Source organism: Gouania willdenowi, chromosome 11 (assembly GCF_900634775.1).
Source record: "Gouania willdenowi chromosome 11, fGouWil2.1, whole genome shotgun sequence".
Lineage (NCBI taxonomy): Eukaryota > Metazoa > Chordata > Actinopteri > Blenniiformes > Gobiesocidae > Gouania > Gouania willdenowi.
The window spans coordinates 24,876,975-24,891,384 of record NC_041054.1 but is presented as its reverse complement, the minus strand read 5'-3'; the positions used below and the strand labels follow the sequence as shown (position 1 = coordinate 24,891,384).

Here is a 14,410-nt window from a genome sequence, read left to right as displayed (position 1 = left end):
GACCTAATGCGGCAGAACTGCACCAGAGCGAGAATGCGAAAAGGCTTATTCTACCGTTAGCATAGCCGTTAGTGTCGGATGAGAGTACACTTCTGGGTCACGTACTTTGGCCAATCGGTAATAGAGAAAACGGATAAAGGTACTTGTTTTTTGTTTTTTGTTTTCTGTTTGGAAGCAAAAGAGCTTGAATTTGAAAAACAAGGCATTTTCCATTTTTTATGTTTTGGAAACAAATATCAAATAATGAGTGTTTTTTTTTTGTGTTATCTGTAATTGTTCTAATTTTCCCAAACCCTCCTGTTTTTCGGATACTTTATTTGTATAACGCAATTTACAACAAAGTAATCTCAATGCGCTTATCAAAATATAAAATTCATAATAAGAAAGAAAAAACCCAAAAAGATCCACATGAACAAGCATTTAGCGACAGTGGGAAGAAACAACTCCCTTTTAACAGGTGTAAAAATCTCCAGCAGAACCAGGTTCAGAGGTGGCAGCCATCTGCTGTGACTGGTTGGGGTTAGTGGACAGAAGGACCAACAGAACAGGATAGAGAGATAGAACATCAGTGTCCCTCTAAAAAGTCACTTTGCAGACCGCTCCTAAAAACAGGCTGTTTTGGGGCCTTTATTCAAATGCATGAGTGGGCGTGTCAGTAAACGGTCTTGGAGAGGGCTTGGCTTGCACTAATGTTATACTCGTCTGTGTTCTGTGTGTGGGATTCCAGCAGTTGATTACTATAGCGGTTGTCTTTTGCGATCCACACACTGCACATTACAGTAAAACACATGACCAAATAAGCGGCTATTGTGATTGTTAGTCCGACAAACGCTGCTTCAGGGTGTGTGTGTGTGTGTGTGTGGCGGCAGCAGCAGCAGCCCGATTCAAGCTAGCTCAATTTCGATAGCCTTGAGTCCCGGTCTCCAGCAGTAATCCAATAAGGTGACATCTAAACTAGCTAGCAGAGCATTAAACTTTTCCAAGTTGGATTCAATTCCGCATAATGACAGCATTTGGATTTGCCATCAATTTTAAAGGTTTATTTGCAGGTGATATGTCTTTTTTGCTATTTGCCATCCCGTAACAGAGCTAGGTTATATTAAGTTAGTAAGAGTTGTGTGCATTTACATTGATTGGTGACTCACTCTTCATTCGCTCTCTGCTAATTATACACAAGGGTTTCACCAAACTGCTATGAGGCCCGAAGCTGTCAGTGGTTATTTCAAAGTTTAGCAGCAACAGTATTAATTATTTAGAAATGAGCAGTGAAGCGAGGACAGATATGGTCAGGATCTGACAGCTCAAGATAGCACATCAGACACAGCAATTTTACATAAATACTGTCCGTAGGCCTGATCCCCAACTCTCATTTTCCTTTTGCAAAGTCTCAGAAGTTTATCTCAAGATTTGATGAATTTACTCTTTAAAGCAATCAAAAGATAGAGCAATACACAAGTAATTAAGAAAGCCATTCTGTGTGGATGCTTGGCTAAGGCAACATCCCTGTTTCAAAGTCAAACCGTTTTCATGTCAATTTACCCTTTTCCGTTTCGTGTGTCATTACTGGCTTTTAAATTTACGTTTCAGGAAGTGAATTTTGTTTCTTCGTCCGTTTTCCACGATCACGTAAAATCTGAGCCCCTATACTTTTTGTTTGAGAGCGATAGCATAGTAGTCAGAGGAGAGGACTGGACGTTCTGTGTTAATGAATCCAGCAGAGAGAAAATAGTTGAAAATGCAGAGATACAGATTTTCTAAGGTGAGTAATAAAAGATAACATTATTAATGCATTATCATTACAGTATATGCCCACCCCAGAATCAGTACAGATATAAAACAAGTGTTCATCTTGTCAATTAAAATTGTAATCAACAACCCACTATTCTGTGACTCATTTGTGAGAACGTACATTTAAGAAGTACTGACAGGGGCGTCACTAGGTTTTAAAGACAGGGGAGGCTTAGTCCCAGGAGATACATGGGATGAGAGCAAATGTAGCGCACGAGCACAAAATATTTCAAGCCCTAAAAATACCATGTATAAAATACAAGCTCAAGTTAAATAAGTGTTTTATGGTGCACCTTGAATGAAATCCTTCATGTTCATATTGAGTTCCATGAAACAGATTTTTGGTGGTAAAAAATATATTTTCTAACATTGATATGCTGTAGTTTGTCCTTCCACATGTACAATAAATGACATATACACTATGTGAAACATCAGCCGCATTTTTCAGTTTTAGGACAAAACTGCATGTAATGCATTTAGTTTTGATAATTTTATAAATGTGAATATAAATGCTGATAATCCTTTGGCGTACTTGTGCTGCTCCCAAATAATAGAAAATAATAATATGATGGCTGGCCAATATGGTTTAAAACCATCCTCATTGTTTTGTTTTATTTAGCTTTCAACTAATTAAATATCATAACTAAAATTTAAACTCTCAAGTTTGGAGCTTAATTCTTACAGGTTGTAATTAATTTGTTCAATTATAGAGAAAAACAACAACCTGTGCACTATACTTACAATGAAAGTTTGACATACCTCATTTTGCAAAATCTTTTACAGTAATGAGTAAATGAGATGAACTAAAACTGATTTCCACTGACTAAATATGAACAAAACTGAAAGACTAAAATGTGACTACCCAAATCCAGTCTTTGATGAGTGACTAAGACTAAAATTAAAATGGTCGAGCAGCAAATAGGAACGTTAAAAAACAGCTCATGGAACGCTTGGTTTGTAAAAAGGGCTCTGATTGGCTGAACCGGCAGAGTGCTTATTGTACACCACTTGGATACTGAGCCAGGAAAAGACGTCCTCTTTAAATTACAATATGCTGAAAGGTTACTATAGATTTTTGACCAAATGACATAAAAAATAACTGCAGCTTGAACACTGTATGAAACAAAGAGAGTCACATGGCAGGATCCTGTCACCCAGTGTGTTCTAACCTAATATGTCTAACCATATTAGTGATCACCATATGTTTGGTTTTTGTTATCTAACAAAGATGGGGGCAGGTAAAACAGTTATAATCCAGTATAAACAACTGGTCAAAGAGCTTCATCAGAATTAAACCTTGAATGTGTGATTGCTCAGCACAGGGTCTGAACTAATGTGTTGAACTCACCTCTGTGCACAGGGATCGTGGCTTGGTGCACGGAGGGTCACATGATCTGTCAGCCATTGGCTCGGCTGATGTCAAGCAGCCACCTGTGGGGGGAAAGACAAAATATTGTAACTGCAGCAGCAGGATGAGCTGAACACACTCAAAAAGTACAGTTTAGAATTAGGGTTGTCAATCGGACTGTAAATATGGTGTCATACTACATCTAAACAAAAAAGTACCCGTACAATAGTGAACTGAAATAGTAGCTATACATTTTGTGTAATATTTTGGTAAAAATAAAAATAAACTAAAAAAAAAATCATTAAAAATTAAATTCTAGTCCTATTGCCAAAGGCGACGGAGCATTCACATTTGGAGTACATGTACTGCTGTACATGACTTAAAATTAAATGATTAGCTTATCAGCTTATAAGGTATAGAACTAGCAACACTTTTTGCATCACTACTAAACCAACATTGGGTAGATGTACTCCAAACAGCTTTACTAACTTTCCACAGTAACCGGCTCATCTTTTTGGTCGAGGCGCTTCAACCCGAGAAATATAGACCCAACTAGATATTACACATCAATGCATACTGGGTGTTATTCAGACACGACTGTCCGTCCCCGAGCAGGACATTTGCTCCTTCTCCAAGAAAAAAGAAAAGGCTTAAAAAATACAGTGGAATGGAAAAATAAAACCTTTGATATTATTATTCCCTTTATTTAATATGGGCATCGCAATTACATTAAATAACCAGATGTATTGTTTTGAGTGTGATAGCACGTGCTAATTTACAACACCTGTCCACACGAGGCTTTTATAAAGGTTAAAAGTAACCGAAATAATAAGAAAGTAAGGAGGAAATAGGCACTGCACGAAGCATTACAAAAAGAAAAGCCATATTCACTTTTACTGCACTTTTATTGTGTCTCTCCATCAATATTTGCCCTATTGGAATAAATCTAGCACTTTCTGAAAGCTAAGATGTCGTTTTAATATGATTCACCGACACATGTGAGGAAAGCCGCTGTGTTTGGAAGCGTCAGAGGCAGAGCAGAGGAAAACACAGAGCCGAGTCAAGAAAAGAGCGGATGACAGCAGATTTTGGTAAAAAAAAAAAAAAAATAACGTTAGCTTTCCAACCCCACAGAGGCAGACAAAAAGCAACAAAAAATCAAAAACGTTCTCTTACTGACTTCTTTCTTCCCACCTGTTAAAACTGCAATAAACACTGCTTCATATGATCATTTACTGCTATTAATTTTAATTTTTTCGGCTTGTGTGTGTGATTCATTATTTGAAGGTGATGCTAGTTGAGAATCACTTGATCATAACATGTTTAAGCAAATGATGAGTATTTATGCATGTCGAGGTTGACATTTGACGATTAACAAGATTTGCACAAAAACCCACCTCTCCTCCTCCTTAAAGATATTAACTACTATACTCCATTATATATTCAATAACAAAAAGCTATATATGTTATGAAAGCTGACATCCCTGCAAGGTATTAATATCATGTGTTTGGTCTTCATAATAATATTTACAAGTCACAAACTACTTACTATAGCAGCGTTACTTTTGAAAACAAAAGTAGGTACGCTAAACGTTACAAGAGAGAAAGACATAAAAAGAAAGGGCAGTGTAACACCCTGGTGAGGGGGAAAGGAACAGGGAAGAGGGAGTTATGGTGGGGCTTTAGAAGGAGGAATTGATGCTAAGCTATATTGGTTGTACTCAAAGTGTATTGTGATTCTAGTGCATGTTATGTTGAGGGTGTAATCTATTGAACCTGTCTGGTAACAAATGTTGAGAGATTAAAGAGGGTGACGTAACACCCACTTTAAGTATAATGATGGTGGCTGTGAACAGAGCTTACACCTAGAACTGATAGTTGGGGATAGGGATTAACATGCCTAAAGTTCAGCTCAATATCACTTTATCCCAAAGCCTATCCCAAACCAGCCAGGCCAGCAGAAAATGTGGATTTAGTTTTAGTCAGTCCTTTACTATAACTAAAATACAACTTAGTTTTAGTCATTGGGACTATTTTAGTTATGGTGGCATTTTAATCGACTAACTTACCTTCAGATGTCAGTCTGTTACAGATATAGTCGACTGAAACTTAAAGGTTCAGTATTAATTTTCACCCATCTCCAATTGTTCTAAGAACCCCAACAACATAGTGTTTGAGGTTTATTTTCAAAAACTCGCCTGTTTTCTCAAGTTTTAACCCTCTGAAAAGTCACTTTCAGATCGCTTCAAAAAACAGGCTGTTCATTCATGCATATGCATGAGTGGGCGTATCTGTCATGTGCCACTGTAGGAGAGGGTGATCACAATAGCTATTTTCTTTTGCTATCCACACACTCTTGTTATTGTTTTGTTTTCAGCCAAAAAAGTGCACATTACGCTAATACGCATGACTATTTAAGCGGCTATGGTGATTGTGAATCTGAAAAACGCTGCTTCAGGGAGTGTGTGTAGCAGCAGCAGCAGCTGAGTCAACTGTTTCAAACACTCACTGGAAGTGTGAAGCTGCTAAATCACTTTCTTGTCATCCTCTCCAATTTTAACTACAGGAATAGTCCATTTAAGGCGATAATCATTTTTGTCCTACTGCTGCGTCGTACTGGGTCACAAACGTCAGATCATGTCAAACATGAGGCGATACAACGGCTACTAAAAGTGGAACTTATTGTGAGCGATCACACTGTGCTTCGGATTATCTATATACTGAACGTGAATATATCATCTGTGGATAAAGGGACTAGTGGTTAAGGGAGCAGACTTGTAATCGTGAGCTCACTGGTTCTAATCTTGTTTTTTTTTTTTTTTTGGTTCTAATCTCACTGGTCCATCACTGTGGGATGTTGATCAGTTCCTTATATTAACTCTTTCAGTGCCAGCCGCTTTCAGAATTTCTACCCTCCTCAGTGCCAGCCGCTTTTGAGCATTTTGACTGATATTCAGAGACCCATAGAATATGACAATCTGAATTCTTTGAATTGAAGTCTCTAATTTCATCAGAAAAAATAAGTTTGCTTCTAGCTCGTTTCGTTCTTCTGTAATCAGCAGTTGAATAGATGCAAGTTTCACACAAATCGCCAGTTTGTGACAAAAAGCTGAGAAAAATGGCTTTTTCTGAAAAAACATATTAGTGACTTTGAAGCAATTTTTTTTTTTTGCTTTAGGGACACCTCAACAATGTTTTCTTATATAAAACTACAAAAACAACACTGAAACCAGGCTTTTGATGGCAAAATTATTATTATTTTGTTATCTGGGTTAGAGTTGAATTGATTTCTTACTGTATTTTGGCGTTCCTCCAAGTCTCTCCCCAGGTCAGTCTGCACACACGCAACTTCCTCCTCCTCCCGGACATGCCGAGTGTAAGTTTTTTGATCATTTTCTCTCACCATCGCCACACACTCCAATACTCGACTGAGTTCCGCACATGCACTGTTCGAGTGTGAGCTGCTGGAAACTTCAGCATAAACTCTCGTAGCGCCATTTTATGTCTTGTAAACTCATTTCCTCTGCCTCTAAACTCTGTCCATCACGGATGATCTCACTGGCTCTCAGTTGAATGTTTTGCACCGTTGGTTACTACATCACACTACAGCTTAGATATTGATGAGGGACCTCTGCCAGGGTGTATTCTAGTAATCCCCGTCAAAAAACATAATTGAGTTAACCTTAGTTAACCTTAACTGCTCCCTGGGCGCTACACCGTGGCTGCCCACTGCTCCTCAGGGAGCGGTTAAATGTAGAGAACACATTTTGTATATGTAGCTTTACATATATGACAATTAAGTACAATGTATATTCTATATTAAACCACAGTGTTTGCTTTACCTGTGATGTAGTTTGAGAAGGAGGAGCTCACATTCTCACATTCTTATAGGGTAGGAGGAGCCAGGATTGTCAGGAGGAGGAGTTTCCACTTTATGACGTATTATTGGGGGGAAAAAATCTAACTGGCACATTTGGAGCTGACTTTTTGCAAAATGTGGAATAACAAAGGAGGGAGGAAACTGAACTTTTCAACTTTGGGCCTTTGAATGAGGCTAATGGAATGTATATCAATATAGCAAAACCTTTATAAAGTGAATTTTTCATAATACTGCCCCTTTAAAGCTTTAGAGATGTCAATTAAAATGTACCAACCCTAATATGGGATGGTGTTAAGGTTTCTAAGTACACACTGACACATTTGATCCTTTATTATCTGAACATCATTGTACTATAGTAGCATCTACAGTATTTTCCTAAAACAGCTATTGACACACACAATTAGCTGTGGAGATGTCTGATGGCTTTGCCCTCAAAACCTTGTCATGCATTTTTTTTTAATTCATGACAAGATTAATCGCAGCACAGTTTAGTATCCTTTCCTACTAGCTGTAGTTTGTATATTTTCAGTGTTATGCTGGGAAGAACTCTATCTCAAATCCTCTGGGAATGTTCTGTTGTTGTTTTGTTATGATGGAATCAAATGCCAACCGGCAAAGGTAGGAGCATCCATTTCCAGCATCTAATTCAACTGATGCACAAAAGAAAAAAAAAAAGAAAGCTCTTATTTACAGCAAACCTGCAAATGCATCTTCTCATTAAAACCCTGTTCCTACATGTCCTGTACAACGGAAGTAATTGTTTTGTTGTTTGATAAACAGGTGCAGCAGAATTGTGAATAATGCAGGGTAAAGAGTCTGTATTCCACTGAGAATAAAGTAAACTGGGGAATGTATAGAGACATCTCAGACGATGTTCCAAAAAGCAGACAGACAGATGAGACACTTTGCAGCAAAACATGGTAATTTGTCAGAGCTGCTGAATATTTATCAGTGTGTGCGCATAGAGAGTGAGAGAGAGAGAGAGAGAGAGAGAGAGAGAGAGAGAGAGAGGGAGAGAGAGAGGGAGAGAGAGAGGGAGAGAGGGGGAGAGTGAGTGAGAGAGAGGGAGAGAGAGAGAGAGAGAGTCTGTATTAGTACCAGGTGCATAGACACAGTATTGATATTTTGAAGCTGAAGTATTGCAATAAGATATCTTAAACTCTTGCCGGTTTCTATGTACATAAAATCATGAGTGAAGCTTCATTACATCACAGGCGTGCTGCTGAAACAAGGGTGGCAAACTGGCATAATCACTCAAAACTGTTTGGGGTTTGTGTATAAAGGGCCCATGTTGAGCCAAAATCAACTTTTCTGTGCTTTAAACGTCATAAAAGTGTTATTTGGGCTTCATACACATGCCCAAAGTGTTTTTTTCATTGATTCCCTCAATCGTTAGTTAGAGGGTGATTTGCTCCTTTCTTACTGCAGGGTGAGCCCAAACACCTCGCTCCAATTTGATGATGAATTTGATGCGGTACTGAGCCTCCAGAAAGCTCTCTGCTGTGATTGACATGTAAATACACGCCCACGAAGGTGAGCATGTCAGCGTCCTACGCGCAGTGCTATGTACTGTATGTATTTTCTACATTCTATGTACGTATGTACCGGTGAACACCCCGCCCCCACGCTCTGTCTCGTGTTTATAAAGCAACATGAACTCGGCTACAAAGTGGGTGGGAGGAGGGCGGGCCATCCTCTGGCCCTATGTCACCGTACGGGGAGGAGGAAGTCAATGTCCCGTCTATAGACACACCCACTCATGAATATGCATAAGTAGGCCACAAATCAGCCTGTTTGTGTAGAGTTGCTCAGAAAGTGACTTTTCAGAGGCTAAAATTCTGGAAAACAGGCAAATCTGGTTAAATAAACCTCAAATACTATGTTGTTGGGGTTCTTAGAACACAGTGAGATGGGTGAAAAATAGCATAATATGGGACCTTTAACCCTTGTGGTCCTCTTTGAGTTTTGTAAGTCTTCCTTATTCTGCGTAGTTTTAGGTCTTTGTTTCATTTTTATTCACTCTTGTCTTTTTGTGCTTCCAGGTATTCCTGCTCGTGTCTCCACCTCCCACTGATATCAGTGGCCATGTTTACATGGGAGCTTTAATTTCTCTTTAATTCAGACTAAAAGTTATATCCCCTTTAAACTGACCTTGTAAACACTTTCCAATTTCCTAATGCAAATGTCATTTCGAAATAAATCCGAATCAGGTGGCTGGTTCATTCCAATTTTAATTCCAAATTAAATAATTCCTCTATCTTGGAAACACTTAATTCCGCTTTAAGTTAATTCCAGTCGTTCTGCGTAATGGCGCGCTGGTGACAACATAATCCAAAATGGCCGTGAGGATTCCAGCTGAGAATATTTCATAAGAGCCTTAAAAGCCATGGATATAGTGAAAGGAGTGGATGGATGGAACAATAAATATGCAGACATTCACAAGGACACACATACAGACATCAGCAAACAGAACAGGCTTCATCGGGGCATGAAGCACCAGAACTTCACTAATGATGCGTGGATTATTATAAAGTTAATGTTTTTTCACTCAACAACCTGTATAGTGAAGGTAGAGCAGCTGTTGTATTAACCACTGGCTTTGATTGACCAAAGTACGGACTTCTATCTCCTTCTCCTGCTCCGCGAATGAAAGTGAAACCGTGTGTGATTGTCGAGCTGCTGCTTCAAAACTACAATCTAAATAAAAGTGATGTTATGTTATGTGGTCTTCTATGTTGTTGCCAAAAATAAATGGTTTGTTGTGTGTTTTTCCTAATAGACATGATACGTCATGTTTGGCCCCTGTCCAATCAGAACCCTTCCCAACCCCAGACCTAAAGCAGAATGTTTAGGTCTGTAATTTCATGCTATAATTGGACTAAACTTGAGATCTATTTGCACTTCACTTTAAACAGTTTTGCAATTCAACTTTACATCGTACCAAACACAACACAGTCATCTCAAAACACTCATCCCCCTTATCTTATGGTATATTCATTGAACATACCTGTAACATTGAGTCCATCAGAACGTTCACACCAGACTTGACGAGAAGAGCTTCTCCACGGTCCAGTCTGCCATTTATATTCAAAACACTGTCCATCTGCAGTGTGCACACAGAAGATTGTAACTTTGCTACCTCTTATATGTCACAAAAAAAAACTGAGATTCAGATTTAAATTTAAATTGTATTTGCTTGTCAGACTTCTGGTAAATATTACATCTTAGTAGTATTTCAAAAACAGGAAAACATTTTAAAGTAATTGATTGAATAATATAAGGTGTGTCAGTCAGACAAGTTATACCTGTACATGGCCGCGCCTCCAACTCTTGCTCTGGACATTGCAGTAAGTTCTCAGGATCCTGGGCCATCACAGCTCTGGATCGGACCTGAACTGAGCCGAAACCAAGGTCGTCTCCCCTCACACAGCTGAACTGGCACGGACTCCAGATGGTCCAGTCTGTCAAATAGCATTCTCCTATGGGACACATGAAGAGGTCAGCATCCAAACTAAAAATACATTCGTTGGCAAGTAATTATATGTTGTTGTATATATTTATCTTAAACTTCCCTTGCTTAATACATCTGGGATAATATTATATTTACACTTGGTGTATACCTCGGCTTGTGTTTTTACTTCATGTACTACATTTTGACAGGGCCTCTAGAGCGGACCAGGGGCCTTTCTGTGTGAAGATTCCTAACTATGTTTTTATCTACAGTCCAAAAACACATTTATGTTTAGGTCATTTTAGTCTCTAAATCAGGGGTCACCAACCTTTCTGAAACTGTGAGCTACTTCATAGGTACTGTATAGTCCGAAGGGCTACCAGTTTGAACAAAAACTTCTTTAATACTAAAATCACACAGCTTCACTTTCACAAGAGGGTAAGATTAGAAGGAAGGCTAGTAGTAACTTAAAAAGGGAAGAAATGTTGAGGTTTCAACATGAAACATTTTATTTCTCCTAATTTATGCAATTGTTTCATTTTCATGACATTTTTTTTAATAGAAAATCCACCCTGTGTTTTTAAAAACCTTATATATATCATTAAATATCATATTATATATAACATACCACTGACCATACACAAGATCTGCAACACTTAAAAACAATTGTCACAATGCAATGGCAATTTTCTTTTTTTTAAGATGGTTAATTAATTTAATACTACAACTTTATAAGCAGTATTTAACTTTACTATGTACTAAATACATCTCTCGTGTATTGTGAGTTTGAATCCTGGAAAGTAAATCTTATTTTAGATGGCGTTCATTGGTGACTAGAGCTGCTCACATGGTCCATGGGGACTACCTGGTTCCCATGGACCAGGAAGTATGCATCTGACTGTACCCAAGAACATAAACTGGACTGGTCTTTCTATGATATTCAAGCCAAATTTCAAACCAATGCAGATCAGTCAAATATATGTTTAAGTGATTGTAAAGTTTAAAATAAATGTCCTAGTTTTCTGCTTTTGTTATTAAATTTAATGTCAGACTCCACCATGAGCATTCAAATGCTTTAACCTTGGCCCTGCTTAGTCTGTTACAATCAAACAATGTGGACTGATTACAAACTGTCCAAATCAAAGTGGTCCACTACCCTGTACTGTACTTAAATTGGATCTGACTGAGTGGCCAACAAACATCAATCAGCCATCATCATCATCATCATCAACACTAAACACCTTCAACATGGTCTTCCTCCTTCAGCCCGTTAGCATCACTGCTAACAGTGTTTGTAAGGTGGGTGAACTCTCTGAGTGGGTTTGATTGTCAGTTGCTTCAAGGGCTTCAGCAATCAAACACACTCGAGAAAAAAGCATGCGAGCATCCAGGCAATAGTTGTTCACTACAGTACTTGTGATTACTGAATGTTGTGTAACAAGATTAAATGGTGAATGGTTCCAGGAAGAATCTAAATTAGGGTTGATTGAACTTAATGTCTCCTCAAGCTAAGCTCCATAAAAAGAACTGGTAGTTTCTTCCATTCCACCCAACACAATGCTCAGTGAGTTTTTAGCATTGCATAATTAAACATTTATTCGGCACAGATTTCGCCATGTGTCTATGTCCTAGGTTTCCAAAGTGGGGTACGAGCAAATCATCATAGGGGGTATATGAATAAAAAAATTATGGAAAGTGTCTATTCGTACGGTTGGTGTACGGACAACCCCCGACAACCCCCGGTGCTATTTGTACGTACCAAAGTACACGTATGTAGTGTCTTAGCATTAGGGTTAGGTTTAGGTTATAACCTTATATCGCAACAATTTTTAGGTTTAGGGTTAGGTTATAAACCCATATCGCAACAATTTTTAGGGTTAGGTTTAGTTTTAGTCACGTGACCTAAACTGGCCAATGACTGACCTATCGCGTGACCTAAACTGGCCAATAAAGGGCTCTGCCTACGGATAGAATGTTGGTATATTGATAGGGTAACCGTACGGATAGCCAGTGCCAAAATCAAAACAGGGTGACAACATTGTAAACTAGATTATAAATCACATGTGGTAAAAGTACTTGTCTTCAGTACTCAAGTACAAGTATAGACACTTGAATAAAAATGACTCTGGTAAAAGAAAAAGTATTGAAGTTGCTCGCTTTCTTGATTAAGAGTAAATGCGACTAAATAAACTTCAGTAACACAGTAAAAAGTAAAACAAATGTCTCTTCAATAATAAGAAAAGATTTTTAAACCAACAAATTCCATATCTGCTATTTTTTAAGAACTTATAGAACACTGGGACATGGGACCTATTTTAATTTGTCACCCTTTAGGAACACCTGGAGAATTTAGCACTCATTATAGATAGAAATTGTTAATAAAATGTTTTAAGGAAGAAAAAAATAATACAAACGCTCAATTAAACCTAGATCAGCTTTGAGCTTACCATTTTTAAAGTAAGGGACATCGTGGCGAGATTTTTGAAAGTTTTAAAAGTAATGAGCTCATTTTTAAAATGTAAGGAGTAGAAAGTACAGATATTTGTTTAAAAAAAAAAGGTAAGTAAAGTCGCCAAAAAAAAAAATACTCAATTAAAGTACAGATACCAGAAAAAACTACTTAAGTACAGTAACAAAGTATTTGTACTGTACTCTGATATAAATAGACCAGCAGTCAGGAGCATCCATGCATTACCACAAATTACACATTGGTCTATGTAAGCCTGCCCTCTAGAGGTGAGCAGATTCATTACATGGCCAGTCACCCTGCTCTAGCACAGACTTACGTGAATCTCAGATAAATTAAGTTTTCCATAAACGAAGATTGGTTTCTCACTGAAAAAGAAAGTAGGCTACTTAATTAAATAAAGAAAACGAGTGATAGGTAAAATTAAAAGACACATTTCACTGTTCAGTTACATTGTTTATGACATTATATTATATGTATGCAGGAGTAGGGGGTACAAGGCTTGGTATATGGGTACCCCTTCATGTCTGAGGGGGACTGTGAAAAGTTTGGAAACCACTGGTCTAGAGGAAACTAATGTAATCTAGAATTTACAAATGTTACTTTGATCCAGTCTAGTTTCTATGACTAATGGTGAGAGACGAACCTGGGCATGGAACAGTGCAGGCTTCCTGCAGAATAATGCGTGTATCACCGTCCACCGAGGGCTCCAGATCACCACACAGCTCATCATCCACCAGACTGCTCTCCTGAAGACCCGAGCCATCCGACACAAAACACGACACGTTCCTGAAGCGGAGGCCTTCTCCACACCTCGCCCCCTAATCCAGAGTTACAGTTAGTATGATTCACATTCACTTTTGCTGTCAGTGTTTGTACTGTTTTGTATTCATCTCCGATGGTGGTTCACATGCATTTACACTATTTTCTCCCAGAAAAAGGATGGATGTTTAGCAAATGAGACAAACAGATTAATATCAGACTTATTCACAGATTTTCAATGATATCACACTCAGAAATCAAAGAATATTTGAATAAGTTATTGCCATTTCAAGTTGGCAGTCTCCAAAGTAGTTTCTGAAGGTTTGTCACCTCCCTGAGCAGCCAGCTGAGGGACAGTAACAAATCTGCATTACTTTGCATCAACACAACCCCCCAGGCATGTTTGTCAATAGCTCTTTTTATCGTTTTTAATGCAATTCACGTTTGATCAAAGCCAGTGGTGGCTGGTGCATTTTTCTCCAGGCGGGGCTAAAACTCCAACATAGACATACACCAAAAACAGGGTTTGTGCAGCTTTGAACAAATAAATAAGGAAAATTGCAGTTACTGAACTGCTTTAAATTAAAAGGAACCAAATGTATTGGCACAGAACCCATAAACAAGCAAGAACAAATACAATGGAATCAATGAGTGAGTGTGTGTCAGGGTTATTATACTTTTTGAAATGTTATTAGTTTAATTTTAATTTAGTTT

General features: G+C 38.2%; 1 protein-coding gene across 1 annotated transcript in view; it reads right to left on the bottom strand.

The window, feature by feature from the left end:
* thsd7aa (thrombospondin, type I, domain containing 7Aa) overlaps window positions 1-14,410 on the bottom strand; it is a 198,972-nt gene that overhangs the window by 14,986 nt on the left and 169,576 nt on the right. Inside the window, exons 22-25 of the mRNA XM_028461403.1 lie at window positions 13,581-13,755; window positions 10,322-10,495; window positions 10,024-10,119; window positions 3,137-3,219 (exon numbers count right to left, since the gene is read on the bottom strand). Of these exons, the coding sequence (XP_028317204.1) occupies window positions 3,137-3,219; window positions 10,024-10,119; window positions 10,322-10,495; window positions 13,581-13,755 (528 nt within the window). The remainder of the gene's footprint in view (window positions 1-3,136; window positions 3,220-10,023; window positions 10,120-10,321; window positions 10,496-13,580; window positions 13,756-14,410) is intronic.